Raw genomic sequence first — 12,352 nt, 5'->3', positions numbered from 1 at the left:
AGCTACAGCCTACATTGCCAACATTATGGATGAAAAAGCCCTGATAAAACTGGACTTCAAAAATGCTTTCAATCTCGTTAGAATGGATGCAGTACTCAGTGCGGTTCATCGCCTTTTTCCCTCCCTCTACTCATTTGTAAACTCATGCTACAGCAAGAATCTAATTCTGCTATTTGGGGAACATGAAATTGAATCACAAGAAGGTGTCCAATAGGGTGACCCCCTTGCTCCTTTTCTTTTTTTGCCTAGTCATCAAGGAAGTCACTGATAACCTGTCCAGTGAGCTCAATATTTGGTTTTTGGATGATGGTACTCTAGCCGGCTCCCCAGCCTCACTCTTGGACGACATAAGTATAATTCAGGAGCAAGGAGCAAGTCTAGGCCTGACCCTGAACTCTTCCAAGTGCGAAATAACCTCCACCAACCAGCACATAATAGAGCAAATAAAGGTTGTTTTGTCTGATATTCATATAACCAACCCTGAGAACAGCACACTCCTAGGTGCTCCTCTTGGAGGGAATGCCATCGACAAGGTCCTTGGAAAGAAGACCACTGACCTGAAGAGGATGAACAAGAGGATTGAAGGCATCGATGCTCATGATACACTTTACCTCATCACCAGATGCTTGTCCCTCCCCAGGCTGACCTACTTTCTAAGATGTTCACCATCTTTCAACAATATTAAACTAGAAGAGTACGACAGCTTGCTGAAATCAACACTACAAAAAGCCCTCAACCTTTCCCTCAGCGACTCAGTGGAAACAGGCCTCCCTTCCTGTCAGACTCGGGGGGGATGCCTTGTCGTGCGCATAGCAACACAAATTGCTGTACCAGCGTTCCTGTCCTCTTCAGTGGCGTCTGACAACTTGGTGAAGGAAATCCTACCTGAGCACCTAGTTCAACAGGCAGGGGGTACACGATCCCAGCTTCCCAGACTGCACAACCAAATAGGTCTCTCTCGCAGGACCAGCACCCCAACCACCGCCTTCTGAAGCCCATAAGCAATCCAGCTGGGATCGCCCCATTGCCAACCAAGCAGCTGCGACTTTGCTATAAGCTGGGACAACACCACATGACACTGCCCGACTTAGAGCTCTAGCAGCTCCCAATGCAGATGACTTCCTATTAGCAACCGCAATGTCAGCAACTGGCACCCGTCTCACACCGCAGGCCCTCTGAATTGCTGTGGCTCTCCGCCTCGCTGCCCCAATCCACACCATATACAGGTATATTTGCAGCGAGGCAGAGGCCGATAAGTACGGACGGCATGGCCTTCTCTGCCAAAGGACAAGAGGATGGCATGCAAGACACGGCGAGGTTAACGACATTATTAAGAGAAGCCTTACCACAGCCGGTTGTCCAGTAGAGAGAGAGCCCCGTTACCTAATGTCCCGCAACTTTCATGAGCCTGTCGGTCGCCGAGACGGAATCACGGTGAACCCCTGGAAGAATGGTAGACAGTTGGTGTGGGACTACACTTACGTTTCAACTTTAGCCAACACCTATGTTGACTTCAGTGCTACACAAGCAGGAGGTGCCACCAGTCACCGGGAAGCAGCCAAGTCACGTAAATACAGAGACCTTGAGCACCACTACAATTTTGTCCCCATTGCCTCAGACACACATGGTGCCTGGGGTAAAAGTGCTGCTAGATTTTTGAAGGAGTTGGGGTCCAAGCTAATTGAAACAACTAGAGACCCTACAGCTGCCAGTTTTCTCTATCAGCGCCTTAGTGTGGCGATCCAGAGAGAAAATGCTCACTGCATCGATGGTTCCTGCCCGCAATCTGAGGAGCTGGAGGATCTATACAACTTGCGACAAGTAGCCTTGTACCTTGCATGTAACCAATGTTGTAACTTTTTTTGTGTAATGACATTTTCAAATAAAGCTAAATATATATACACACATACCAAAAGATTAGCGGTGGTAGGAGAAGAAAATATTAGTGTTCAGTGAGGAGCCACAAGGTCTTCTCAGAGGACTCTATATTTTCTTCTCCGAGGCTATGGGTCCCAACACTTGCACCAGAGGTGGTACTCCTTCTAGGTTTGTAATATTATTATTATATATATATATATATATATATATATATATATATATATATATATATATATATATATATATATATATATATATGTTGTACCTATTAGCCAGAACATCGTATTTGGCCTACTATGCAAGGCTCAATTTGCCTAATAAGCCAAGTTTTCCTGAATTTATATATTTTTCTAATTTTTGTCTTATGAAATGATAGATCAATCTATTTAAATATGTATGAGTTCATTTTATTTATTTTGAGTTAAAACTAACGTAGATATATGACTGAACCTAACCTATCCTACCTAACCTAACCTATCTTAACCTAGCCTAAACTAATATAACTAAGTCAATAATTTATGTTCATATTATACTATAATAATAATAATTCAAATAAACCAATTGGAAACAATTTATGGAAAATAAAGAAAATCACTCGGCCTATTAGGCAAATCGGGCCTTGCATAGCAGGCCGAGAAGTGCGTTCTCGCTACTAAGTACGACATTATATATATATTATATATTATATATATATATATATATATATATATATATATATATATATATATATATACATATTATATATATATATATATATATATATATATATATATATATATATATATATATATATATATATGTATATATATATATCGAGTCTTGTATAAGTATAGTGAAGCTCCGGCCATAACAACGTAACAAAACTGCTCCTGATATAACAAACTGGAAAACCTATTCATGGAAGCCAGTAGTTGTGGTACTGACCAAACAAGCTGAAAAATTTAACAAGCTCTATTCTGTCCCGTATCTGTGCTAAGGCAATCTCTTCTTCAATCTAAGAGAGAACGAGAGAGAGAGAAAGAGTATTGAAAAACTGATAAGGGTACAGAAACAGTTTTACTAACAGGTATTTATGGGAAGGCAAGTTAAATCAATAGCACCATGTTGGTGAGTGTATTTGACATGTATTGACGAAAAACAACATCAAGGGTAATACTAAAATCATCTTTTCGGAACTGATAGCTCAGACCTGTACTGTGATTCCTCATTCCTCACGCTGTCACACACATGCAGATATTTTTTACTCCCGCACAAATATTCCACGTGGCACACTGAGCGTGGTTGCGGGAATGGGCGGGGCATCATGGAGCGGGCGGGCGAGAGTTGTCGGGCCGTCGTGTAGTAGACGAGCGAAGGGTGGTCAGGGTGTCGTGGAGCGGGCGGGCGAGAGTGGTTGGGGCGTCGTGGAGCGGGCGGGCGAGAGTTGTCGGGGCGTCGTGTAACGGGCGGGAGAGCGTGGTCGGGGCGTCGTGGAGCGGGTGGACAAGAGTGGTCGGGGTGTCGTGTAGCGGGTGGGCGAGAGTGGTCCTGGATTCGTGGAGTGGCCGGGCGAGATTGGTCGGGGCGTCGCGGAGCGGGCGGGCGAGAGTGGTCGGGGCGTCGTGGAGCGGGCGGGCGAGAGTGGTCGGGGTGTCGTGGAGCGGGCGGGCGAGAGTGGTCGCGGCGTCGTGGAGCGGGCGGGCGAGAGTGGTCGGGGCGTCGTGGAGCGGGCGGGCGAGAGTGGTCGGGGCGTCGTGGAGCGGGCGGGCGAGAGTGGTCGAGGCGTCGTGGAGCGGGCGGGCGAGAGTGGTCGGGGCGTCGTGGAGCGGGCGGGCGAGAGTGGTCGGGGCGTCGTGGAGCGGGCGGGCGAGAGTGGTCGGGGCGTCGTGGAGCGGGCGGGCGAGAGTGGTCGGGGCGTCGTGGAGCGGGCGGGCGAGAGTGGTCGGGGCGTCGTGGAGCGGGCGGGCGAGAGTGGTCGGGGCGTCGTGGAGCGGGCGAGCGAGAGTGGTCGGGGCGTCGTGGAGCGGGCGAGCGAAAGTGGTCGGGTGTTGTGGAATGGCAAAAGTCGTCGGGTTCTGACAGTTAGCGCGGGAAGGCGAGATGGAAGCTCATAAGGAAAATGTGCCAGGGGAGTTAGAATACGCAAGAATTGATAAAATATGTGTAATAAGCGAGAGGCGAGTCATTGAGGTTCAGTCACGGCGTCAGAGTTAAGATATGGACTTCGAGCGTGAGCTCACGTAAAACACAACACCAGTGGCAATGTGCCGGCAAGCAACACCACTCCATGTAAATGCCTTGCTTCTAGCAGGTCACCGTTCAAGTCCCGCCCGTCAAATACCTTTACTTGGTCCTTTCCTAAATCATCATCCTCATATCCCTTCCAAGTGCTGTATAGTCGCAGTGGTTTAGTGCTTTCTCCTGATAATTACCTTACCTTAACTTGTATCGCACATTTTTACTAGAACTCTCTCTCTCTGTTCGTTCAGACATGGTTATGTTATGTTGTTACCTGTCTGCAACCGGCATTTTCCGCCCTCATAGCGATAGCCATTCTTGCCATCTTTCAAGTAACGATTTCCACCTCACAGTCACCCAGCTGCAGAACCACGGCGCTGCCGGCCTGACCGCAGGTCAGGAAGCACAAAAGTTTTGCTCATCTTCAGCTCAGCAGACATTCATGGTAGCAAACTGGAGAGGAATCCCTTGCACACCTATTGTGAAGTGTCCTGGATGTTATTTATCTCCGTCGCGTACACTGCGCGAGTCCATCCACTACGCATCGTATTATAATACGGTGCGAGGATACACACATCTTGAGGTTATCTTGAGATGATTTCGGGGCTTTTTAGTGTCCCCGCGGCCCAGTCCTCGACCAGGCCTCCAGCCCCAGGAAGCAGCCCGTGACAGCTAACTAACACCCAGGTACCTATTTTACTGCTAGGTTACAGGGGCATAGGGTGAAAGAAACTCTGCCCACTGTTTCTCACCGGCGCCCGGGATCGAACCCGGGACCACAGGATCACAAGTCCAGTGTGCTGTCCGCTCGGCCGACCGGCTCCACGCCGGCTACACAAGAGGGCCGTCAACCCTGTATGCCCCATCCCAAACCAAATCCTTATCCTGACTCTTTCCAAGTGCGATATAGTCGTAATGGCTTGGCGCTTTCCCCTGATAATTCCCTTCCCTGTACCAGTCCAGTGCTTGAGTTTAATTATTTGTTATCTAGCACTTTTTTTTAGCTTTGTTGTCGGTGTGAAGGTCCTACTAGATGTTGGTTCTTTCTTGGTTTTTTAATTCTTTTCTGGTGCTAGAGCTGTGTTGGTATTGTTTCGATGTTGTCAGGGCTCTGCTAGGTGCTGGTCATATTTTGCTGTTATCTTGCAAGAGCTTGGTGCTGTAGAAGTATTGTTGCAATTAGGGTCCTGCCTCATGCTGAAACTCTATTGGTGTTGTCGTGACCTTGAAAGGTGCTGGCTCTGTGTTGGATTTGTATTTTATCACAAAGTGCCTTACCTTATCATATATTACCTAACGTACTTTTCAAGGTACACACCCACATTTGGTAGCCCACTGTTAAACCGATTTGACGAGTTCTTGAAATCAATATTCAGGAAGACAATACACCAAACCTTAGATGACAGTCAGTGGGACCATGTAACACTACAAGTCAGACTTGGGGGTCTAGGCACACACAGCAGCAACTGAAGTAGCACTACCAGCATTTATATCCTCAAGATCTACTTCCAGCAAATTAGTAGGAAAGATCCTACCAGAGTGCATGAGAGACTAAGGAGGAGCATACAACCCAAAATTCATGGAAGGAGTCAGGTAGTAGGAAACTACTGCACTTTCTTTACCCCGATCACCAGCCTTAAATGACCACAGACAGACTCACTATATTAGTCCCACAATGGAAAGATTGTCGCAACAATACCCGAAAATGCATCTGTTGAGAATGAAGCCCGTCTCTTATTGATGATATACCTCATGCTGTTTTTTTTTTATTTGCTGTTCTCAACTCGGTCCTTGGAACACACCTTAATTTTTCACGGTGCCCTTTTAACTTGTTTAGCCCTTCGCCTTGTCGTTCCCATCCTCACCAAACACAGGTGCAGCTGCAGAAGTGTTGACCGAGCAAAACGGCTAACATGATCTAATATGTCGTAATGCACTGGGCGAGATTGCAAAACACGAAGAATTGAACATCATCCTCAAGAGGAGCCTTGCCACAGCCTGCTGTCAGGCGCAAAGAGAACGACACCTATACAGTCCCAACGACGTTCAGAAGTATCCAGACCTTAACCATGTTCTCCTGGAAGGATGGCAAGCGAGTGGCGTGAGACTACACATTCACATTCATATCTATCAGTACTTACCTTCAGGATAGTGCAGTCAAAGAGGTGGCATTGCTTCTTTCGGGGAATGTAGAAAGCCATGATATACACAGGTCTGCCACTTTGCTACAGGTTTGTTCCGATTGGCTCAGAAACCCTTGGTGCCTGGGGTAAATGTGCATTAAAGTTCCTGAAAGAATTAGGTGACAAACTAAGCAGGACCACAAAAGACCAAAGAGCAAAACGTTTCTCGGAGCAGTGCCTCGGTGTTGCCGTTTAAAGAGAGAAAATTCCTGTTGCATCTTGGGCAAAAGTACAACCTTGGAGAAGTTCTAGGTGGTGATTGATTTTCAGTAGCTCTGAAGTTGGTTTGTGATATCCATTAATGAATTAGATTCGTTTGTTATTTTGCTTGAAATGGTAATTATTTGATATGTTAGTGCCACACAATTTGCTATCATGTACAATAAAGTATACAGTTAAAAACATAGGGGGTGGTATATACCAGGTGGTGTACCCAGTGTGGACTGATGCTTGGCAGGTGTGTGTTCTTCTCAACCAGTGAACACGTCCCCAGGCGGATGCTGCAGTCTCGATTGGAGGGTTACGTGGTCCCTCCATCTCTCTCCCAGCTCTCTCCTCTTTCTTCCATCCCTCTTGCTCTTTCTCTCTCTCCCAATCCTCTCCTCCAACTCTCTCTCTCTCTCTCGCAATTCCTTGTGCTGTTACGATGTTAGTGGAACGTAGTATGCTTCTCAAAGCTTTCAACGTCGTCATTTGCACGGTGGGAAATAACTTCGTCGACTTCTGGCTTCTACTAATCTTATGACAAAATAAAAATCTCCTTGATCAAAATATCATTCACATTGACCTCGCCTTTGCTCGTCTAGGTTAATAGTGACAAGGAAAATAAACGAGTCAAAAGAACAATACCAAGTGAGAGAACAACTCTCAATGAAGCAAGAACCGTATGCTAGGCTGTAGGTCAAATCATGACAATAGTTAGAAAAATAATTATTATTTTTTTCCTGAAACGTTTTCAAGGATCATGCTAGATTGTTCACAAGGTGGTCAAGAATGGTTAGATGGTTCACAAGGTTCCATTTGGCACTGTGTAATACTGTACTCATTTGACTGCTGTTGATCCCACACTCACCTGTGGTGCGTGAGTAACCAACAGCATTAACAAAATTACTGTCATTAGAAATATTTGGTTAAAAATATTTGTGAATTTCCTTTTACGGGTTTACTGTAGACTAGGAGTCGTGTACGCGCATGTTGGGATGAGGAAGAAGACCTCACACAAGACGCCATCAGTCCTAACGACACAACAGTTGTTTCCTAAGATGGTACTTCACTTTCTGGACCACTTGGGCTGGGCATTTGAGCGACGGTTTCGCTTCATGCAGGTCGACGTTCAATCCCCGACTGGCCAAGAGATTGGGCAACATTTCTTCATTCCCCGTCCAATCCAAAATCCGTATTCTAACCACTTCCAAATGCTATATAGTGGTAATTGCTTGGCGTTTTCTCCTCATAGTTCCCTTCACCTTTTGGAAGTGCTGGAAAGGAAGCAGCTCCCATTCTAAGGATTCGACGAAATGGGGGAGCATGGATGAGAGTGAGATGGATTGGAAACTAGAGATTAAGATTATGTAACTTCCCCGACAATTTTGCGTTATCAACTAACATTTTGTATGTACCATGTTGTCCTCTGCCCTGGCCAGCTGTGTTGTCCTCTGCCCTGGCCAGCTGTGTTGTCCTCTGGCCCGGATAACTTTGTTGTCCTCTGCCCTGGTCGGCTGTGTTGTGCTCTGCCCTGGTCGGCTGTGTTGTTCTCTGCCCTGGTCGGCTGTGATGTTCTCTGCCCTGGTCGGCTGTGTTGTCCTCTGCCCTGGTCGGCTGTGTTGTTCTCTGCCCTGGTCGGCTGTGATGTTCTCTGCCCTGGTCGGCTGTGATGTCCTCTGCTCTGGTCGGCTGTGATGTCCTCTGCCCTGGTCGGCTGTGATGTCCTCTGCTCTGGTCGGCTGTGATGTCCTCTGCCCTGGTCGGCTGTGATGTCCTCTGCCCTGGTCGGCTGTGATGTCCTCTGCCCTGGTCGGCTGTGATGTCCTCTGCCCTGGTCGGCTGTGATGTCCTCTGCCCTGGTCGGCTGTGATGTCCTCTGCCCTGGTCGGCTGTGATGTCCTCTGCCCTGGTCGGCTGTGATGTCCTCTGCCCTGGTCGGCTGTGATGTCCTCTGCTCTGGTCGGCTGTGATGTCCTCTGCCCTGGTCGGCTGTGATGTCCTCTGCCCTGGTCGGCTGTGATGTCCTCTGCCCTGGTCGGCTGTGATGTCCTCTGCCCTGGTCGGCTGTGATGTCCTCTGCCCTGGTCGGCTGTGATGTCCTCTACCCAGGTCGGTTGTGTCGTTCTCTGACCTGGTCGGCTGTGTCGTCCTCTGCCCTGGTCGGCTGTGTTGTCCTCTGACCTGGTCGGCTGTGTTGTCCTCTGACCTGGTCGGCTATGTTGTTCTCTGCCCTGGTCGGCTGTGTTGTCCTCTGCCCTGGTCGGTTGGGTCATCCTCTTCCCTGGTCGGATGTGTTGTCCTCTGCTCTGGTCGGCTATGTTGTCCTCTGCCCTGGTCGGCTGTGTTGTCCTCTGCCCTGGTCGGCTGTGTTGTCCTCTGCCCTGGTCGGCTGTGTTGTTCTCTGCCCTGGTCGGCTGTGTTGTCCTCTGCCCTGGTCGGTTGGGTCATCCTCTTCCCTGGTCGGATGTGTTGTCCTCTGCTCTGGTCGGCTATGTTGTCCTCTTCCCTGTTCGGTTGAGTTGTTGTCTGCCCTGGTCGGCTGTGTTGTTCTCTGCCCTGGTCGCCTGTGTTGTCCTCTGCCCTGGTCGGCTGTGTTGACCTCTCCCCTTGATAGCTGTGTCTTCCTCTTCCCTGTTCGGTTGAGTCGTTGTCTGCCCTGATCGGCTGTGTTGTTCTCTGCCCTGGTCGGCTGTGTTGTCCTCTGCCCTGGTCGGCTGTGTTATCCTCTGCCCTGGCCGGCTGTGTTGTTCTCTGCCCTGGTCGGCTATGTTGTCCTCTGCCCTGGTCGGCTGTATTGTCCTCTGCCCTGGCCGGCTGTGTTGTTCTCTGCCCTGGTCGGCTGTGTTGTCCTCTGCCCTGGTCGGCTGTGTTGTGCTCTGCCCTGGTCGGCTGTGTTATCCTCTGCCCTGGCCGGCTGTGTTGTTATCCTCTGCCCTGGCCGGCTGTGCTGTCCTCTGCCCTGGTCGGCTGTGTTATCCTCTGCCCTGGCCGGCTGTGTTGTTCTCTGCCCTGGTCGGCTGTGTTGCCCTCTGCCCTGGCCGACAGAGCCCAGTCTAATAGGGGTATAAGTGTTGTGCTAGTTGACTCTTCAGAGGTTGCATGCGTTTCACCTTTCATTTTGTGACGTCTTCAACATAACCGTTAGAGAAGCCATTGTTGACTAGGACATTGCTAACCCTACAGAGTACTTCATCGACTTACTTCCAACCAGAGCTGTGACTGAGAGCCCGGTCAATGTAAGCGTTGACAACGCTCATCTTGTACCTGTCTGGGCAGTCGCTATTAGCATTAAGGCACATTCCTATGTTTGTTTTCTTAGTGTAGACTGCAGTGTGGAAGCCTCCGTTCCTTTCCGTGACTGTTACATCTAGACAAGGCAGCTTCACATCACTCTCCATCTCGTAAGTAAAATTTAACAACGAATTTTGTTCGAATGCCTCCTTCAGCTGCTGCAGATGTCTGACATCAGGTAACAACATAAAAATGTTGTGAACATACCTACAGTATATGGTGGATTTCAAGTCCATGTCCACTAAGTCCCTCTGTTCTATGGTACCCAAGTAGATGTTCGCAAACAGGACACCTAGGGAAGAACCCATGGCGACCCCATCTACTTTCTTGTACATGTGCCCATCAGGACTCAAGAAAGGTGCCTCTTTAGTGCAGGCTTGGAGTAACTTTCTCAGTATGCTCTCTTGTATGTCAAGATGGGGGTTCAAGCTGGATCACTCTGTCCATTATCATCCCGATTGTTTCATCTACAGGTACGTTGGTTAACAGAGACTCCACATCCAAAGAGCCTTTTATCCCCGTGGCCCGTGCTTCCCGCAGTAAGTCAACAAATTCCTTTGGAGACTTCACAATAAAGGCACAAGGCATATAAGGAGTCAGCAGACAGTTAAGTCGCTTAGCCAGTCTGTATGAGGGTGTGGGTATCTGGCTGATGATTGGTCGAAGTGGGTTTCCAGGCTTGTGGGTCCTGACATTCCCATACGCATAACAAGGTTTGTATTCACCGATAACCTTTGGCAGGTGGATTCCGGATTTCTTGTCGTTCACAGTTACAATCAATCTGTTTACCTTCGTTTTGAATTCGTCTGTAGTGTCCTTTGTTACCCTTTGGAATTTAGTTTGGTCAGCAAATATGAGGCTCACTTTTGCCAGATTCGCCTTTTTTAAGAATAACGGATATTGGCGACTTGTCACCTCTCCTGACGACAATCTCCTTATTCTCCTGAAGGCTCTTAGCTGCTGCTCAGAGCTCGGGGGACAGTATGGTGCTTCTGTAATTACCTCGAATCATTCCTCCTCCTGCAATAAGTTCCGCTTGCAAGGTGTCTTTAGTGGTTACCTTCTTTTGTGTCTTGAGGTCGAATATGTCGTCCATTAGGATCTCCAACTCCACTTTCCGGGCCATCTCACTTGGTCTGGACATAACGTGACAGTTTATACCCAGATTCAAGAGAGTGATTTGGTCCTCTGTGAGAGTGATTCCGTTAAGGTTTAAGAAGCTCTCTCTTGGTCGAAGAAGCGCCATAGGTCCTCCATATAATGTTGTCAGTTTCTTGATGATCCTGGTTTTGGTGCTGAGGCGATGTCGATCTGTAAGGATGTCGACATGTTGGTAGATTCGAGTACGGAGGTCCTTGTCGATGTTGGTGTGTCTCCATTCTCCATTGTTCTGTGGCGTGAAGTAGTGGTTTTTTGCCCAGCGATTCGGGTATAGCTAGTAAATAAATGTTTCCTAGCTGACCGGGTACAGCTAGTAAATAAATAAAAATGTAAATGTTCGTTTGTTCAAAATAGCGAATCAACGAAAGTTCTTCACCAATTGCTTTGAAATTTTGACACAACGGTCCATTCGAGTACACACCTGTTTTTTTATACCTACTATTTAGATGTCACGTCTGTGACAGGTAGAAACATGCTTTTTTTTAAATATGATTTTTCATGTGAATTTTCATGTGAAGGAAATCTCCAAAAACTCTTTACCGATTGCTTTGAAATTTTGACACAACGGTCCATTCGAATACACATGTGTTTTTATTTACCTACTATATAGATGTCACATCTGTGACAGGTAAAAACATGTTTTTTTAAAAAACTGTGTTTTTTCATGTGAATTTTAATGTGAGGGAAATCTCCAAAAACTCTCTACCGATTGCTTTGAAATTTTGACACAATGTTGCATTCATATACGCGCATGTTTTTATATACCTACTATATACAAGCCACACCTGTGGAAGGTAAAAACGTTTTTTTTATAAAAAAACATGATCATCTGTTGGATATAAAAGCAACACACACGCTGTAATCTCCAAAAGTTCTTCACTGATTGCTTTGAAATTTGACAACATTTAATTTGAATAAATACATGTTTTTATGTACCTGCTATATAGGTGCCACACCTGTGACAGGTAAAAACATGCTTTTTTGAAAAACATGTTTTTCAACATCTGTTGAACGTAAAAGCAGCATGCACTATACTAAATATTTTACGATTCCATTTCAATGTTTCCAGTTGCATCGTTAAATTGAATTTTCATAGCATTTGATTTATTTTCATTTCGATTTAATTATTTCGTGTGACATTGCATTGGAATTGAGCTGAATCATTTACCATACTGTTCATTTCGTGAGTATAGTTTATTTTAACTGTTTTTCTTATTTTTCAGTGATGGGAACATCAGATCATTTGATGTTCCCATTTTTCTGATGGGAACATCAGATCATTTGGGAATGCATCAGACGAATGAGAGGGGGAATGGTGGGGAGGATGAGGGGATCTTCTTGAGGTTATCTTGAGATGATTTCGGGGCTTTTTTTAGTGTCCCCGCGGCCCGGTCCTCGGCAAGGCCTCCACCCCCAGG

The 12,352-nt window shown here is 47.1% G+C and overlaps 1 protein-coding gene across 1 annotated transcript; it reads right to left on the bottom strand.

Annotated features, from left to right (window-relative positions):
• Window positions 1-3,179: 3,179 nt before the first annotated feature.
• LOC138372592 (proteoglycan 4-like) lies at window positions 3,180-10,869 on the bottom strand. Its single transcript, XM_069338079.1, has 2 exons — window positions 10,776-10,869; window positions 3,180-3,964 (listed from the first exon to the last, which is right to left on the bottom strand). Exons 1-2 carry the CDS (start codon window positions 10,867-10,869, stop codon window positions 3,180-3,182), a joined length of 879 nt encoding a protein of 292 aa, XP_069194180.1.
• Window positions 10,870-12,352: the final 1,483 nt, after the last annotated feature.

The sequence above is a fragment of the Procambarus clarkii genome, chromosome 39 (assembly GCF_040958095.1).
Source record: "Procambarus clarkii isolate CNS0578487 chromosome 39, FALCON_Pclarkii_2.0, whole genome shotgun sequence".
Lineage (NCBI taxonomy): Eukaryota > Metazoa > Arthropoda > Malacostraca > Decapoda > Cambaridae > Procambarus > Procambarus clarkii.
The sequence above is the reverse complement of the archived record's forward strand: the minus strand, read 5'-3'. Positions and strand labels throughout refer to the sequence as shown.